The 13,881-nt window shown below is 54.3% G+C and overlaps 2 protein-coding genes across 2 annotated transcripts; both read left to right on the top strand.

Annotated features, from left to right (window-relative positions):
- Positions 1-884: 884 nt before the first annotated feature.
- GAL3ST2 (galactose-3-O-sulfotransferase 2) lies at positions 885-6,976 on the top strand. Its single transcript, XM_054386039.1, has 4 exons — positions 885-954; positions 5,235-5,321; positions 5,745-6,024; positions 6,116-6,976. Exons 1-4 carry the CDS (start codon positions 929-931, stop codon positions 6,974-6,976), a joined length of 1,254 nt encoding a protein of 417 aa, XP_054242014.1. The 5' UTR covers positions 885-928.
- A 2,842-nt stretch (positions 6,977-9,818) lies between these two features.
- On the top strand, positions 9,819-12,007 carry NEU4 (neuraminidase 4). Its single transcript, XM_054385734.1, has 3 exons — positions 9,819-10,019; positions 10,316-10,571; positions 10,953-12,007. Exons 1-3 carry the CDS (start codon positions 9,819-9,821, stop codon positions 12,005-12,007), a joined length of 1,512 nt encoding a protein of 503 aa, XP_054241709.1.
- The last annotated feature ends 1,874 nt before the right edge of the window (positions 12,008-13,881 follow it).

Below are 13,881 nucleotides of genomic sequence, written 5' to 3'. Positions count from 1 at the left end.
AAGCCCAACCCCCCTGCCAGAGCAGGACCATAGACTCTAGCACAGGTCACACAGGAATGCATCCAGATGGGTCTTGAAAGTCTCCAGAGAAGGAGAGTCCACAACCTCTCTGGGGAGCCTGTTCCAGTGCTCTGCGACCCTCACAGTGAAGAAGTTCCTCCTCATGCTGAGGAGGAAACTCAACTTGTGAAGAAGTGCTGACATACAGGAACCTTGGTGGAACCTTGGATTCCTGTGTAATGCAGGTTGTTAGGGTTGTTAATAACATCAAACAATCACTTGTTAGACGAGGCCGAGGTACAGCAAAGCCTCTAAGCTCTTAACCTCCAGCCACAGGAACTGAATGTTGATTGGGGCAGAGTTTGAAGTCTTCAGTGCTTTAAGGGGGATTTCCAATAGGTGAACACCATTCCTCTTTTGCTGCTGTCCCCAGTTTCCTGTTGTCAAACGTGTCTGGCAGAGAAGTCTGGTCCTAACCCACCGAGCAGGACGTGGAGGAAGGGCACAGCAGGCACTCACTACAGGACTGAGGCACATGGTAGCAGGCAGGGAAGGAGCCAATGATGCCCTCTGCCAGCCTCTGTCACCTTGCTGTGAGCTCCCCACACCTCCCTCCTGCAGCCAGAAGAAAAGGGGATGCCCACTTAGGGGTCCCTGCTAAACCCTACCTTCCCTGCACAGCTGCTGGGTGCCCCACCGCTGGAGGCAGCTCTGCACATTCGCTGGTGCTATGCCATAGCAGCACTTTCCATGGCTTATTAATTAACTTCCACCCACCCCCGGGAACACCTAGCCACTCCCATTGTCCTCACCTCTCCCAGCCATTTATAGCAGCAACAGGATGCTAGAAATAGAGCCATGCAGACCAGAGGAGTATTGGAGTCGACTTGCAAAGGTGACACTTTCCAGCTGGCAGCAGAGAGGCAGCATGAAAAGCCCTGTGTGCACTTCAAGGTAAGGGGGAGAGGGAGGTGAAGGCTGTGGGTGGGTGCAGAACCAAAACAGTTTGCAGAAAGGTCTGGTTCAGGTGAGGTGTTAATAGCCTACAGAGCTCATTACAGTTTGCTCCGGGGCAGATCCATTTGGCTGTGAATGTTTTGTTCCTGTACTCCAAGTCCTTTAATTTGAAAGACCCTGGCCAGGGCAGCAGAGTTGCTGTGCTTTCCAGCTGAAGCCAAAGGAACAAGAAGTTTGGCCCGAGCCTTAAAGCATCTTCAGTAGCACTTCCCAAGGGCACCTGAGAGGCAGTTTTCCCTCTTTCCTTCCCAGCTGGGATCTGGCCCAGTGCAGGTTGGAAAGATGTGGTTGAACCCCCACTGGCTGCCCTGCTGGGGCTTTTGGCTTCTTAGAAGAACTTTGTCTTAGCAATCAGCTCCCAGGTACTTCCTCAAAGGGCTCCCAGCCTAGTTCCTTGTACTTGGGTGGCTGTAGGGTGATGTCTGAACTGTGGCTTTCTCTCTTGAACATTGCGAAAAGCTGCACTCATGGGGGAAAAAAAAAAGTAGATGGTGGCCCTCTGGTCATACCCTGCAACTCTTGCCTGTGTGAGGCTGATTCACACAGTCCAGCTGAAATGCTTCCTTGCTGTCATGTGTGGAAGGAAGGAATTGCTGCAGCCATGATCCCACATGTCATGCCCTCCGTGCTCTCCTTGGTGTGCCTGGTCCTTTTGCTTGTGGCTGGAACTGTTGGTATAACAGGCCAGGTCTGTCTCCTGTAGTGCCATCTGCTCACCTGGTTCACCTGCAGCCTGTGCATGTGAAATCAGACAAGTGGCACTTGTCCTTCTTGAGGTGATTCTGCCCCCTACTCTGATCTTGTGAGAACCCCACCAGGAGTACAGTTATGGTGTCCCCTGCATTAGAAGGACATGGAACTGCTGGCTTGGGTTCAGAGGATACCACAAAGATGATCAGAGGGCTGCAGAACTTCCCCTATGGGGACAGGCTGAGAGAGTTGGGGCTGTTCAGCCTGGAGAAGAGTATATTCCATGGAGACCTTAAAGCAGTCTTTTAGTACCTGAAGGAGGCTCCAGGAGAAATGGAGAGGGACTTTTAACAGAGGCTTGTAGTGACAGGATGAAAGGGAATGTATTGAAGCTCGAGGAGATCAGATTTAGACTGGAGATTAGGAAGAAATTCTTTCCAGTGAGTGTGGGGAGACACTGGAACAGTTTCCCAGGGAGGCTGTGGATGCCCCCTCAGTGGAGGTGTTCAAAGCCAGGTTGGATGAGAACTTAAACAACGTGGTCTAGTAGAAGTTGTCCCTGCCCATGGCAGGGGTTAAACTAGATGATCTTTAAGGTCCTTTCCAACCCAAACCATTCTATGAATCTCTGAAGTGTTAAAAGGCTGGGGGATGTTTTAACCAGAGCTGACCATGGTGTCTGTTGGGCCAGCCTGTATGGTTTTAGAAGTGGCTTGGTGAAAGACTTGCAGTCCTGTGACAAAGGTGCATGTGTGTGACACCAAGGGAACAGGCTTTAAGAGCAGTGCTGGCTCTCACAGAGGTGTGCCAGGGCAGTGGGTGCAGAACAGGTGGTGAAACTCCATGTGCAGGTTTGCAGGATATGCTTAAACCAGTGATAGCCTCTGTGAGTGGCTGAGCCCCTGGGGGCAATGGGGACAGGACCCCCTGCAGGGATCAAGCACAGGACTCTGCTGCACAAGCCTACTAACCAGTGTCCTGTGGACCTGCACTCCCCTCCTGTCATCTTCCCTGGTCTCTTCTGCACTGCTCCCTGGGGATCACCTCAGTCCCTGCCCATGGCACTTGGCCGTGAACACCTCCATCCCTTGCCTTGGCTGGGTGCAGTGGGGTGAATGTGGCTGCAGTCCCCTCCTGTTCCCACTCCCTGCTTGTTCTGGGAGCTGGCAGGTAGATATCTTCCCATCCATCCACCCCTAGTTAGGGCAACAAGCACCATGCCACAGGTAGTGTTGTTGGGCACCCCTGGGACAAGAAGCCCATCACTTCTGCACAGGGACTGGCACCTCTGTAGCCCATGTCCAAAGAAATCAGTCCCTCTTGCTCCTTCAAAACAGCCATGCAGCAACAGCATGGACATCACTCACCTGCAGGTTGCTGTTGTCTCCAGGATGGTCCCAAAAGCAGTGGGGTGAGCTCTGCACGGCCCCTCGGGGCTCAATGGTGGCACCTTTGAGCCTGTAACTTGCCCTTGGGGCGTATTTGGCACCGCAATACCAGTCCCTTGTGCTGCCTGAAATGTCCCCAGCAGACACTCCATTAAGGTGCTGGAGAAAGTCTCCCTGGGAAACCTGCTGCAGTGTTCGGTTGCCCTCCCAGTAAAGAAGTGTCTCCTCATGTGGAGCTGGAACCTCCTGTGTTCCAGCTTGTACCCACTGTTCTTTGTCCTCTCAGTGGGCACCACTGAAAAGAGCCTGGCACCTTCATCTTGACACCCACCCCTCAGATATTTACAGGCATTGATGAGATCCCCTCTCAGCCTTCTCTCCTCAAATGAAAGACATAGCCTGTAGCTATGTCTTAAAAATTGTTCATGCAGCAGCTGTGCTGCAAATTCATATCAAAGAGTGATTGCAGCTGTGGCTGAAGGTCATCCCTGCCTTTGGGAAGGATTCTTCTGCCTGAGGGTTTCCCACGCTGCCTGAGGTGCTGTTGGACGAGGAAAGCACATTCAGGGAAGGCAAAGCTTGAAGGAAAAGTTGTTTCAGGCAGGTCTGCCTGTCAGGCAAAGCCAAACACTTCTCTGCAGTGCCTTTGTGGTATTGTGACATTGCCACCTTGCTCCACACTTTCACTCTGTTTCACAGTCACAGCTGGCACAGCTGGTTGCTGTGGCTGGGGGTGCAGCTTTTCATGTTCTGTTAGACTTTTCTCTCCAGTTTTCCATGGCTGGATCCAGACTGGCTCAGCCTGGCTTGTCATACTGTGGCCAGTCAGCTGGAGGCTGTACACTATGCCAGATGAAGCTGGTGGTTGGACTTTCATATGGCCAACTGGAAGGAGCTCTTCACATAGTGCAGTGATGTCCCCCTGTACTCAGAACTGGTGAGGCCACACCTTGAGTACTGGGTTCAGTTTTGGGCTCCTCACTCCAAGAAGGACATTCAGGTGCTGGAGCAGGTCCAGAGTAGGGCAATGAAGCTGGTGAAAGGTCTGGAGAACAGGTCTGGTGAGGAGTGACTGAAGGAACTGGGGTTGTTTAGTCTGGAGAAAAACAAGCTAAGGGAGACCTCATTGCTCTCTACAGTTCCCTGAAAGGAGGTTGGAGTGAGGTGGGTGTTGGTCTCTTCTCCCTGGTAACAAGTGACAAGATGAGAGGTAGTGGCCTCAAGTTGCCCCAGAGGAGGTTTAGGTTGGATATGAGAAGAAAATTCTTCCCTGAAAGGATTCTCAACCACTGGAAGAGGCTGCCCAGGGAGGTGGTTGAATCCCCATCCCTGCAGGTGTTTCAAAGAGGCAGAGATGTGGTGCTGAGGGACATGGTTTAGCACCAGACTTATTAGAGTTAGAAAATGGTTGGACTGGATGATCTTAAAGGTGTTTTCCAACCAAAACCAGTCTTACAAAGGCAAAACATGAGTAGGTGAGGTACTTGGTCCAAAGGGCAGACAGTTTAAAGTCTGGCCCAGGTGAGCAGGTCTAATGCAAGGGAGCCCTGGGTAAGGCTGTGCAGAAGGCAGGCTGGAGGAGGATCTGTGGCAGGGGGACACAGCCCTCTGCTGAAAGAAGGGTATGCAGAGTGTGTGCCAACTGCTGTTGGGCTGTTAACTGGTTTTCTGTATTGCAAAAATCTCAGCTCTATTGAGAAAAAAATCAGTTTGGTGTTTTTTTGAGATCCCAATCTCTGGAGTGTTGGGATTGCAGGAGCTGCTCAGATTTCTTGCCACAGAAACCCTTATCCCCCTCCACACAAAGGGCTGCTTTTCTAGTGAATAAACTAGAGCTTTGAATAGTCAATAAGCTCTGAAGCCCCAGAAACCCAAAATAAAAGACAAGGCAGTAGGCTGGGAGCTTGGGCTCTGCCTGAAGCAGGCTGTGTCTTGCCAAAGGCCAGAATTAGGTCAGTGATTGTGGAAGTGCAATTTCTCACTGTCCTGTCTCTAGTGGCTGAGCTGCTGACACAGCTGAAGCAGTCTAAGGTGGCTGGCAGATAAAAATTCCCAAAGGCAGTATATGAAGTTTGGTGGCTAGCATTCAGGGAAGGAGTAACCAGATAAAAATCTACTGAAACTCTTCTTTCTTTCCAGGCACATTAAATGTCTCCTCATTTTCAGCCTTTCCCTAGGACTCATCTTCCTGTCGGGACTCTTCCGCATGAAGAATAAAGACTCCATGTAAGTGTGGCAGGAGCAAGGTTGCATGACCTCACCTGCCCAGGGCAGCAAGACTCTGACTGGGACACTTGGTTTAAGCCTCATGAGGTTTGGGCTACTGCTGGAAGGGCAGCAGCCCAGAGTCAGGTTCTAGATCCACATTTGGGCAGGCAAGGGATCAAAATAGCTGAAGTGCAGCTCTTCAGGGCAAAATCAGCCACATGGAAAGTGGGGATTGAGCCTCACCTTTGGGCAGGTGAGGACCTGGAGAAGCATAAAACTGTCCAACATCTATGTCTGAGGAATGGGGCTTGTTTGGATTGGTGGCTTGCACTAGCTGCAAGTGTGGTATCAGGAGAACCTGCTGGGGTTTGGCTTTGCCAGGTCTCAAGACGGGCTATGGCACTGGTGAGGCTCTTTTCCCTATCTGTTGCCTTCCTGCAGATTCTCCAAGAGACACAAGGAGCTGCTGCTACCTTCCATGCCTTGCCATGCCAAGACAAATGTCATGTTCCTCAAGACCCACAAGACAGCCAGCAGCACCATCCTGAACATCATGTTCAGGTTTGCAGAGAAGTACAACCTCACTGTCGCCCTCCCAGCTGGGCAGCTCCTGCACCTGGGCTACCCACAGACCTTCCTGACCCAGTTTGTGGAGGAGTTTCAAGCTGTAGGACAAAACTACAATATCATGTGCAACCACTTGAGGTTTAACCCCTCTGAGGTAAGAAAGAGCCATGATACCTGCAGAGAAACCTGGCTGAGCAAGCAGTGCCTCCAGACTGAAAGCCTTTCTTCTTCCTCCCCACAAACAGGTGCAAAAGGTGATGCCGGCAAACACCTTCTACTTCTCCATCCTGAGGAACCCAATTCCCTTGCTGGAGTCTTCCTATGCCTACTACAAGGACGCTGTCCCTGCCTTCTGGTTCTCCAAGGATGTGAACGAGTACCTGGCATCACCCAGGAAGTATTACCACAAGGTGGATAACAAGCGAAACATCTATGCCAGAAACATCATGTGGTTTGACTTTGGCTATGACAACAATGCTGGGGACAGTAAAAGGTACATCCAGGCAGTCTTGAATGAGATTGAACAGAATTTCCACCTGATCTTGATAGCAGAGTACTTTGATGAGTCCATGATCCTCTTGAAGCATGCTTTGTGCTGGGATCTTGATGATGTGGTTTACTTCAAGCTCAACTCCAGAAGCCAGGACACTGTCCAGACCTTGACTCCAGAAAGTGAGGAGCAGATAAAAGTGTGGTGCTCGCTGGACTGGAAGCTCTACCTGCACTTCAACCACACCTTCTGGAGGACAATTGAGAAGACCATAGGACTCAAGGATCTGGAGAAGGAGGTGAATCACCTGCGAACGAGACAGAAGGAACTTATGAAGTCCTGTCTCTCAGACCAGGAGGCAGTAGGGAAAGATCACATCAAGAACAAAGCTCTCCTGCCTTTCCAGTCAGGGGCAGCAAATATCCTTGGGTACAACCTCAGACAAGACTTAGACAACAGGACTTTGAGAACCTGCCAGAAAATGGTTATGCCAGAGCTCCAGTACACATCCTATCTTTATTCCATTCAACACCCACACAAGGAGAGGAAACAGCTAGGCTTGCCCTGGCAGTGGACCAGTTTCCAGGAGAAGATGCAGCTCTCGACTCCCAACTAAGACACCTGACAACCCACTGTGGTTTCCTGCCCTTTTTCATCACCCCATGTCTGGCACAGCACTAACCCATAGGATTCTTGCACATGAGGGGAAGGTGGGGGAGCCTTTATTCAGGACCACTGAGCTGCTGGTGGGTCCCTTTCTGGGGACCTTGGGCCAAAGGCTCTGCATTGCCTGGATGATACATGATCCCACCTGCCTGCTCCCTGGCAGAGGGACAGCTTGCTGCTGCTGAGCACTGGGCAGACTTTCAGCTGGCTTAGACCTTCCTGCCTCTTAATCATTAATCACAGACTTAATCATTCTGCTTGCGTTCAGCTTTATTTACCAGCCCTTACTGCGCCCAGGCTGGTGACAGCTCACAGAGCAAGTCTGTGGCAGTTAGGGGAAAACAAGGGGAGAGGGAAGGCACAAGGAGAGTGCAATGAGGGGGACAGTACTGGAAGGCCTAGGAGAGATGCTGGATCTCCATCCAGCCACATCCACACTCAGCAATGTCTAACCACCATGCAATGGTGGCTGCTTCTCAGGTGGGGGTCCTGAGCATCGTGTCCAAAGCTGGATGGTTTGGGTTGGAAGGGACCTTAAAGATCATCTAGCTCTACCCCCCTGCCATGGGAAGGGACACGTCCCTCTCATGTGCGTCATGAGGTGCAGGAGGCCTCTGCCCCACTTGGGATAGCTTGTGCTCTCCTGGGAGGGGCTGTCTGTGGTTTCACCCCCCTCTTTAGGGCAAAGGTCCCCAGTCCCTTGAACTAGGCATTCCTGAAGCCCTTGATCAGCAGAGGCTTCCTTGGGCAGGCCCCTCCTTGCTCTGTTGGCCAAACTTTCCAACACAGGTTAGGAGAGAGTGCAAGGAGGCATGGCTGCAGCCAGCTTGGAGCATGACCTTGTTATTGAAGTTGACTAAACCTGCCTCAGGGGTCTTTGCTAGTTAACCAGCTCCCTACTGGTGCAGGGAAAGTTCATCAGAAGCAGAGCAGCACCAAGCTGCAATGGCTTTGGTATCATTGCCATTAATAACTGTCCACTGACAGTTTTGGGTGCACCTACCATCACCAGTGCTGCAATATTTCACTATAGCCAGCATCTCCTCCTGCTTGTGCTGGTCAAGGTGGCAGCAGGGACCTGAATGGCATGACTGGCATGATGGACCCAGGGTCTCTTGACTTGCAGCTTGGCCTCGTGGATGAAGCTCTCTGGTCAGAAGCTCAGCCTGTGAAGCAGGAGAGAGGCTGTCAGAGGGGAGCAGAGAGAGAAGTGGTGCTGGGATTTCCCTTGGCTGCTTTGAAACGTTCAGCCAAGGACACCAGCTGAGGCAAGGGTTAACCTCCTGCAGGGCAACCCATGTGATGTGCAGCAGGAGATTAACAGCACCTTCAGGGTTCTCTGCTCCAGCAGCTCCAGCTAAAATTAACCAGGCTTAGGGGACATTTGTAACCAGCAGGGGCAAGGAGATGGCGACTGCATCCTGGACAATCCCTGAGGGCCTTACCGGTCAGTTCTGCCTCCTGAGCTTGAGCTTTCACCTTGGAGTGTCTGCTCTGTGACTGGCCCTGTGACTTTAGTCAAGCCCTTGGTGCCAGATGGGATGAATGGAAGCATAACAAGACTGCCTTAGCAGATGACCTGCTTGCAGGCAGGTCCTGGGCAGATTGGGAACCTCTAGACCACAGTCCACGAGCTCATGAGCTCATGTATGGGGTGAACCACAGTGACCATGGGTTGCAGTATCTAGGCAGGGAGAGCTGGCCTCTCCCAGCCTGCTGGAGGAGGGAAACTGAGGCAGGAGATGTAAGTGCCTCCCCACAGGTCCCTTTGCATCCTCTGCCTGGGCTGCCAACGGTGCCTTTGTGCCACCCTGGCACTGCAGGACTGTCTGCTACTGCTGACTCAGGGCTTTTTCCTGGCCAGGGGCCCTGCGGGAGCTCTGTGACCCATCTTCGAGGGGACCCTACAAGGGGAGGGTGGCAGTGAAGTAGCAAGTGACAGGCACTGCAGAAAGCTGGCAGCTGCAGGAGCCGGCATTACCCTGCATTGCGGGGGACAGAGGGGACAGCCCCAGCTGAGCAGAACCTGGTGAGTGCATTTGCTTTCTCTGCGGGGCGTTTGATCTGCAAAAACTCCTACTTACAACGCGGGGGAAAGTTGCCCTCAGCTGCTCCAGCTGTGCCCCAGAACTAGGATGTCCATCTCCTCCTGTGGGCGATACCCTGGGACACGTAGGGCCATGTCACCTGGGAACAGCAGCACTCCTGCTGTCCCTAAAGGAAGGTGCTCAGGGACCCCTGCGGCTCGTGCTGTACTCCCCAGGTTTCCCGGGCAGGGCAGTGGGAAGCAGGGTGCTGGCCGAGTTGCTGTGCTGGAGGCACCAGAAACGCAGTCCAAACCATCCCTGCCCCCCTGGTAAGGAGCCTGGGCTGGCCCCGGAGTCTTAGCCATGTGGAAATGGGTTCCGTCCCTCTCTGTCCCCTCTTGATGATGGGATTGGGGAACCTCATGTCTCACGCTGCTCTTTGCTAACTGCTCTCGATTTTCCAAAACTCCTTTTGAAGAGCATCTTGAAGATCAAGTTCATTTCATTTTATTCCAGGGTAGCCCAGGTCAGCCTCTTCGGTGTTACCCGAAGTCCTGTCCTGTCTCTGAGCGCCGGTGACTTGCACACGTTCAGCGTTTCTCAGCCCCAACACTGCCATCCAGCCTGTGGGTGCTCCTGTGGGTGTTCCCCAGACCCAAACCCACCAAGTTAAACCCCAAACCCCTCCAAGGACAACCCAGCTCCCAGACTGCTCCCCAAGCAGTGCCCAGCAGCTGGTTCCCCTCACTTCATCAATCCACTCCCATGAGCTCCCGGCACTTCCCTGCCCGCACCGTGCTCTTTGAGAAGGAATCCAACGGCGTCACCTACCGTGTGCCTGCCCTGCTCTACCTGCCCTGCGTGGCCAAGCTCCTGGCATTCGCCGAGGAGCGCCTGAGCCCCGATGATGCCCACGCCAACCTGCTGGTGCTGCGCCGCGGCACCATCTACGGGAGCTACGTGGAGGTGGGACAGGAGATGCACCTGGGCTTGGGGGGGACATGCTGGGCTGGGGGCATGGGGACATCTGGGTGATTATCCCCCGGAGCTACGTGGAGGTGGGACAGGGGATGCACCTGGGCTTGGGGGCACATGCTGGGCGGGGGGCATGGGGACATCTGGGTGATTATCCCCCACTGCTCGTGGGTGGCACAATCAAGCTGCTGGAGGCACCTAAATGGGATGGGGAGGCTGGGTTGGGTGATGTGGGGTGGTCCTCACTCCTCTCTGTCCTCTCCCCTCTTCCCCTTTTCCCTGGGCAGTGGGAAGACATGCGTGTGCTGGAGACAGCAACACTGCAGCACCACAGGTCGATGAACCCCTGCCCGCTCTATGATGAGTTCACTGGCACCCTCTTCCTCTTCTTCATCACGGTGCTGGGCAGGACTCCAGAAGCCTACCAGATTGTCACTGGCCAAAATGTCACCCGCCTCTGCTGTGTCACCAGTGTCGACCAGGGCCTCAGCTGGAGCGCAGCCACAGACCTGACGCAGCAGGTCATCGGCAGGGTCATCAAAGGTAGCCCACCAGAGCGGGGCAAGGAGGGGGGATGACAGCCATAAAGAGGGTGACCATGGGTTTTGGCCTCCTGGAGCCACTCGTGGGGTGGCTGGAGCTGGCTTTGGGGCAGGAAGCCCATAGGCAGCAGAAAGATGGGGTGGATGAGGACCTCAAGCAGAAGGGAAAGGGGGTGGAGGGAGTATCTGTTTAGCATGTGGGGAGGGGAGAGAAGATGGAGAAGGCATAGCTACGGGTAGGATCATGCATGAGGACAACTGGGCAGCACTGGGCACCTTACTGGATTAGGCTGGGGGGAAGCCTTGGATACTTTTCCACATTGGGCATGGCAGGGGCTCCATGGAGGCTACCCTTCACCCCCATCTCCTCTCCACTCCCCAGACTGGGCAACGTTTGCGCTGGGCCCTGGTCACGGGATACAGCTGCGGTCGGGCCGGTTGCTGGTGCCTGCCTACAGCTATCACATCGACTGCAAGGAGTGCTTTGGACAGCTCTGCAAGACCACCCCTCACTCCTTTGCCTTCTACAGCGACGACCATGGCCGGGGCTGGCGCTTCGGGGAGTTCATCCCCAACCTGCAGACGGGGGAGTGCCAGCTGGTCTCAGTGGATGAGGAGGATGGCTCCAATGTCCTCTACTGCAATGCCCGCAGCCCCTTGGGCTTCAGGGTCCAGGCTCTCAGCACAGATGATGGGGCTGTCTTCCATGGGGGGCAGCTGGTCCAGCGGCTGGTTGAGCCCCCCCATGGCTGCCATGGCAGCGTCATCGGATTTCCTGCACCAATTGTCTATGTCCCCAGCATGGCCCAGGACACCACGATGCCCCTCTGTGGCTCAGCTCACTTGCTGCTCCCTGGGAGGCTCCCAGGGTTTCGGTCCCTGCCTGCCCCACAGGCAGCAGGCAAGGAGCTGCCCGCTATGGCCACCAGCAGCCACCGGGAACCAGCTGAACCCAGGGAAGGCTCTCCTACCCCGAGGCATCACAGCCGTGCCCATGGCCTCACCTCAGTCCAAGGGGACCCTGTGGCTACCCCCAGCCCCAGGGGTCCCTTCTTCCAAGCACCAACATGGGTCCTCTACTCCCACCCCACTAGCTCTATGTCACGGGTCAATATGGGGATTCACCTGAGCACCTTCCCCAGGGATGCGGAGAGCTGGACCGAGCCATGGGTCATCTATGAGGGCCCAAGTGCCTACTCAGACCTGGCCTACATGGAGCTGCCCTACAACCAGGCCTCCATCTCAGGTGCCCCAGCCATTGCTTTCGCCTGCCTCTATGAGAATGGGACACGGTCACCCTATGAGCAGATCTCCTTCAGCATGTTCACGCTGCATGATGTGCTCCAGAACATCCCCCTGACAGCCGCTGCTTCCCGGAAGGACAGTGGACCCCTGCGCCGCAGGAAGTGGGGGCGAAGATGCTGCCTCATCTCCTAGTGACCCCCAGGTCACCTCTCCCCTTTTCCCCAGTGCCAGAGCCCAGGGCACCAACCCCTCTGGTGCACCAGGATGCTCACAGCCTGGGGTGCTGCCACAGGCTGGAACAGCCACACCATGAAGGCAGCTCTGGTCAGCCCTGCTGACCTCAAACAGGGCTTTAGCTCATTTTTAGTGCTGCTGTCTTGGTATAGAGTTGGTTGAGTATGGAGGCTTGTGCCAGCCCCAGGCCACTTTCTGAGCACAGGAGCTGTGCCATCAAATACATCATGAGGGCAACAGCAGCCATGCAGAGAAGGCAGCTGGCGGCACCCTGTGCCACCCATGTGTGACAGGTGCTGAGCTGGGCAGACATGATGCTCTGGCTGTACCGTACCTGGTACTGCCACCATGCTCCAAGGCTTTTCCTCCCGTGGTCATCAATGTTCCTGGTGGGTTTTTTTAATTGCTCCTTTTTAATGATCCTGTTCAGGCCAATTCATCTTCTTCTCAACAGACTCTCCAAAACCATTGTGCTGGTTTTGTCTGGGGTGGTGTTCACCTTCTTCACAGTATCCAGCCTGAGGCTGTGGTTTGGATTTGTGCTGGGAACAACGTTGGTAGCACCAGGATGGTTTTGTTAGTGCTGAGCAGTGGTTGCACAGCACCAAGGCCTTCTCTGCTCCTCATACCCCTGTTGGTGGGCTGCCTGGGCATGCACAAAGATTTGGGAGCATACACAGCTGGGACAGCTGACTTCAACTTACCCGAGAGATGTCCCAGACCAGAAGATATCAGCCTCAGCAATGACCTGTGGGGGAGGCTGGGGAGAGCAGAGGTGCTGCTGCTTGGGGCTGGGCACTGATCTGTTGAGGGGTGAGCAGTTGTTAGCATTTGTGTCCCTTGTCTTTCTGGAGTTCCACTTCCATCTCTTTGTTATTTTCCTTCTCCTTACATTTTTTTCCCATTATGACTTTATTTCAGTTATTAAACTGTTCTCATCTCACCCCATGAGTGCTCTCATTTTTCCCCTCCAATCCTCTTCCTCCATCCTGCTGGGCAGAGGTATGAGTGAAAGGCAGTGTGGTGGTCAGTTGCAGGCTGAGGTTCAACCAGTCCCCCAGCAGTCACCTGGCTAAGTTCCTTGGCTTCGAAAGCTGCTGTGGATGTTGCTGCTTTCCCCTGATCCTTCTCAGTTTTGGGGCAAATGTCCTCCCAACACAGGCACGTTCAGGTCTGTTCCCACTAAAGGTTTGGGAGATGAGGGCACGAGGTGTGGGTGTGCTGAAGCCAGTGACAGCCCCTGCACAGGCAGTAGCAGTGGTGCAGCGGGGTCCTGGGCTGGTGGGGCTGCTCCTAGCATTTGCTACATGCATACGTGGGGGTATGTAGGTGAACTCTGCAGGGGCTACCCCCCTGTTCCAGCACTGCCTCCCCAGCATGACTCCATCCAAATCCCCCAGCACCAGCTAGAGCCCAGATCAGATCCTCTGAGCTCTTGTGCCTCTCCTGCCCCATGCAGGAGACAAAGGCCAACGCCAGCTGCCCTGGATACAGACTGTGAAAGGAGCATGTTCCTGCTCTAGCTCTTGTCTCTACAGGCACCATCCTGTCACATTTGGCACTCATGTGGGTGGAGGCTGATGAGAAGCAGCCAAGGAAGCCACTGGGCTCATACTGGGATGCCATGGGCCAGGTCTTCACATCCATTGCTCGTTGGTCTGGGTTCCAACCCCAGGCAGGACCAAGGGCATCCGCTCCAGTGAGATGGAAAAATTATTGCCCAAGCAGAGGGCTCTGCGCGGGGGCAACTCTTGGCAGGCCAACCCCACACAGGCTGCTGTGACATCTCCTGTGGGCTGAGGTGACTGTCCCCATTAGGGGACTCTGTCCCT

The sequence above is a fragment of the Indicator indicator genome, chromosome 13 (genome assembly GCF_027791375.1).
Source record: "Indicator indicator isolate 239-I01 chromosome 13, UM_Iind_1.1, whole genome shotgun sequence".
Lineage (NCBI taxonomy): Eukaryota > Metazoa > Chordata > Aves > Piciformes > Indicatoridae > Indicator > Indicator indicator.
The sequence above is the reverse complement of the archived record's forward strand: the minus strand, read 5'-3'. Positions and strand labels throughout refer to the sequence as shown.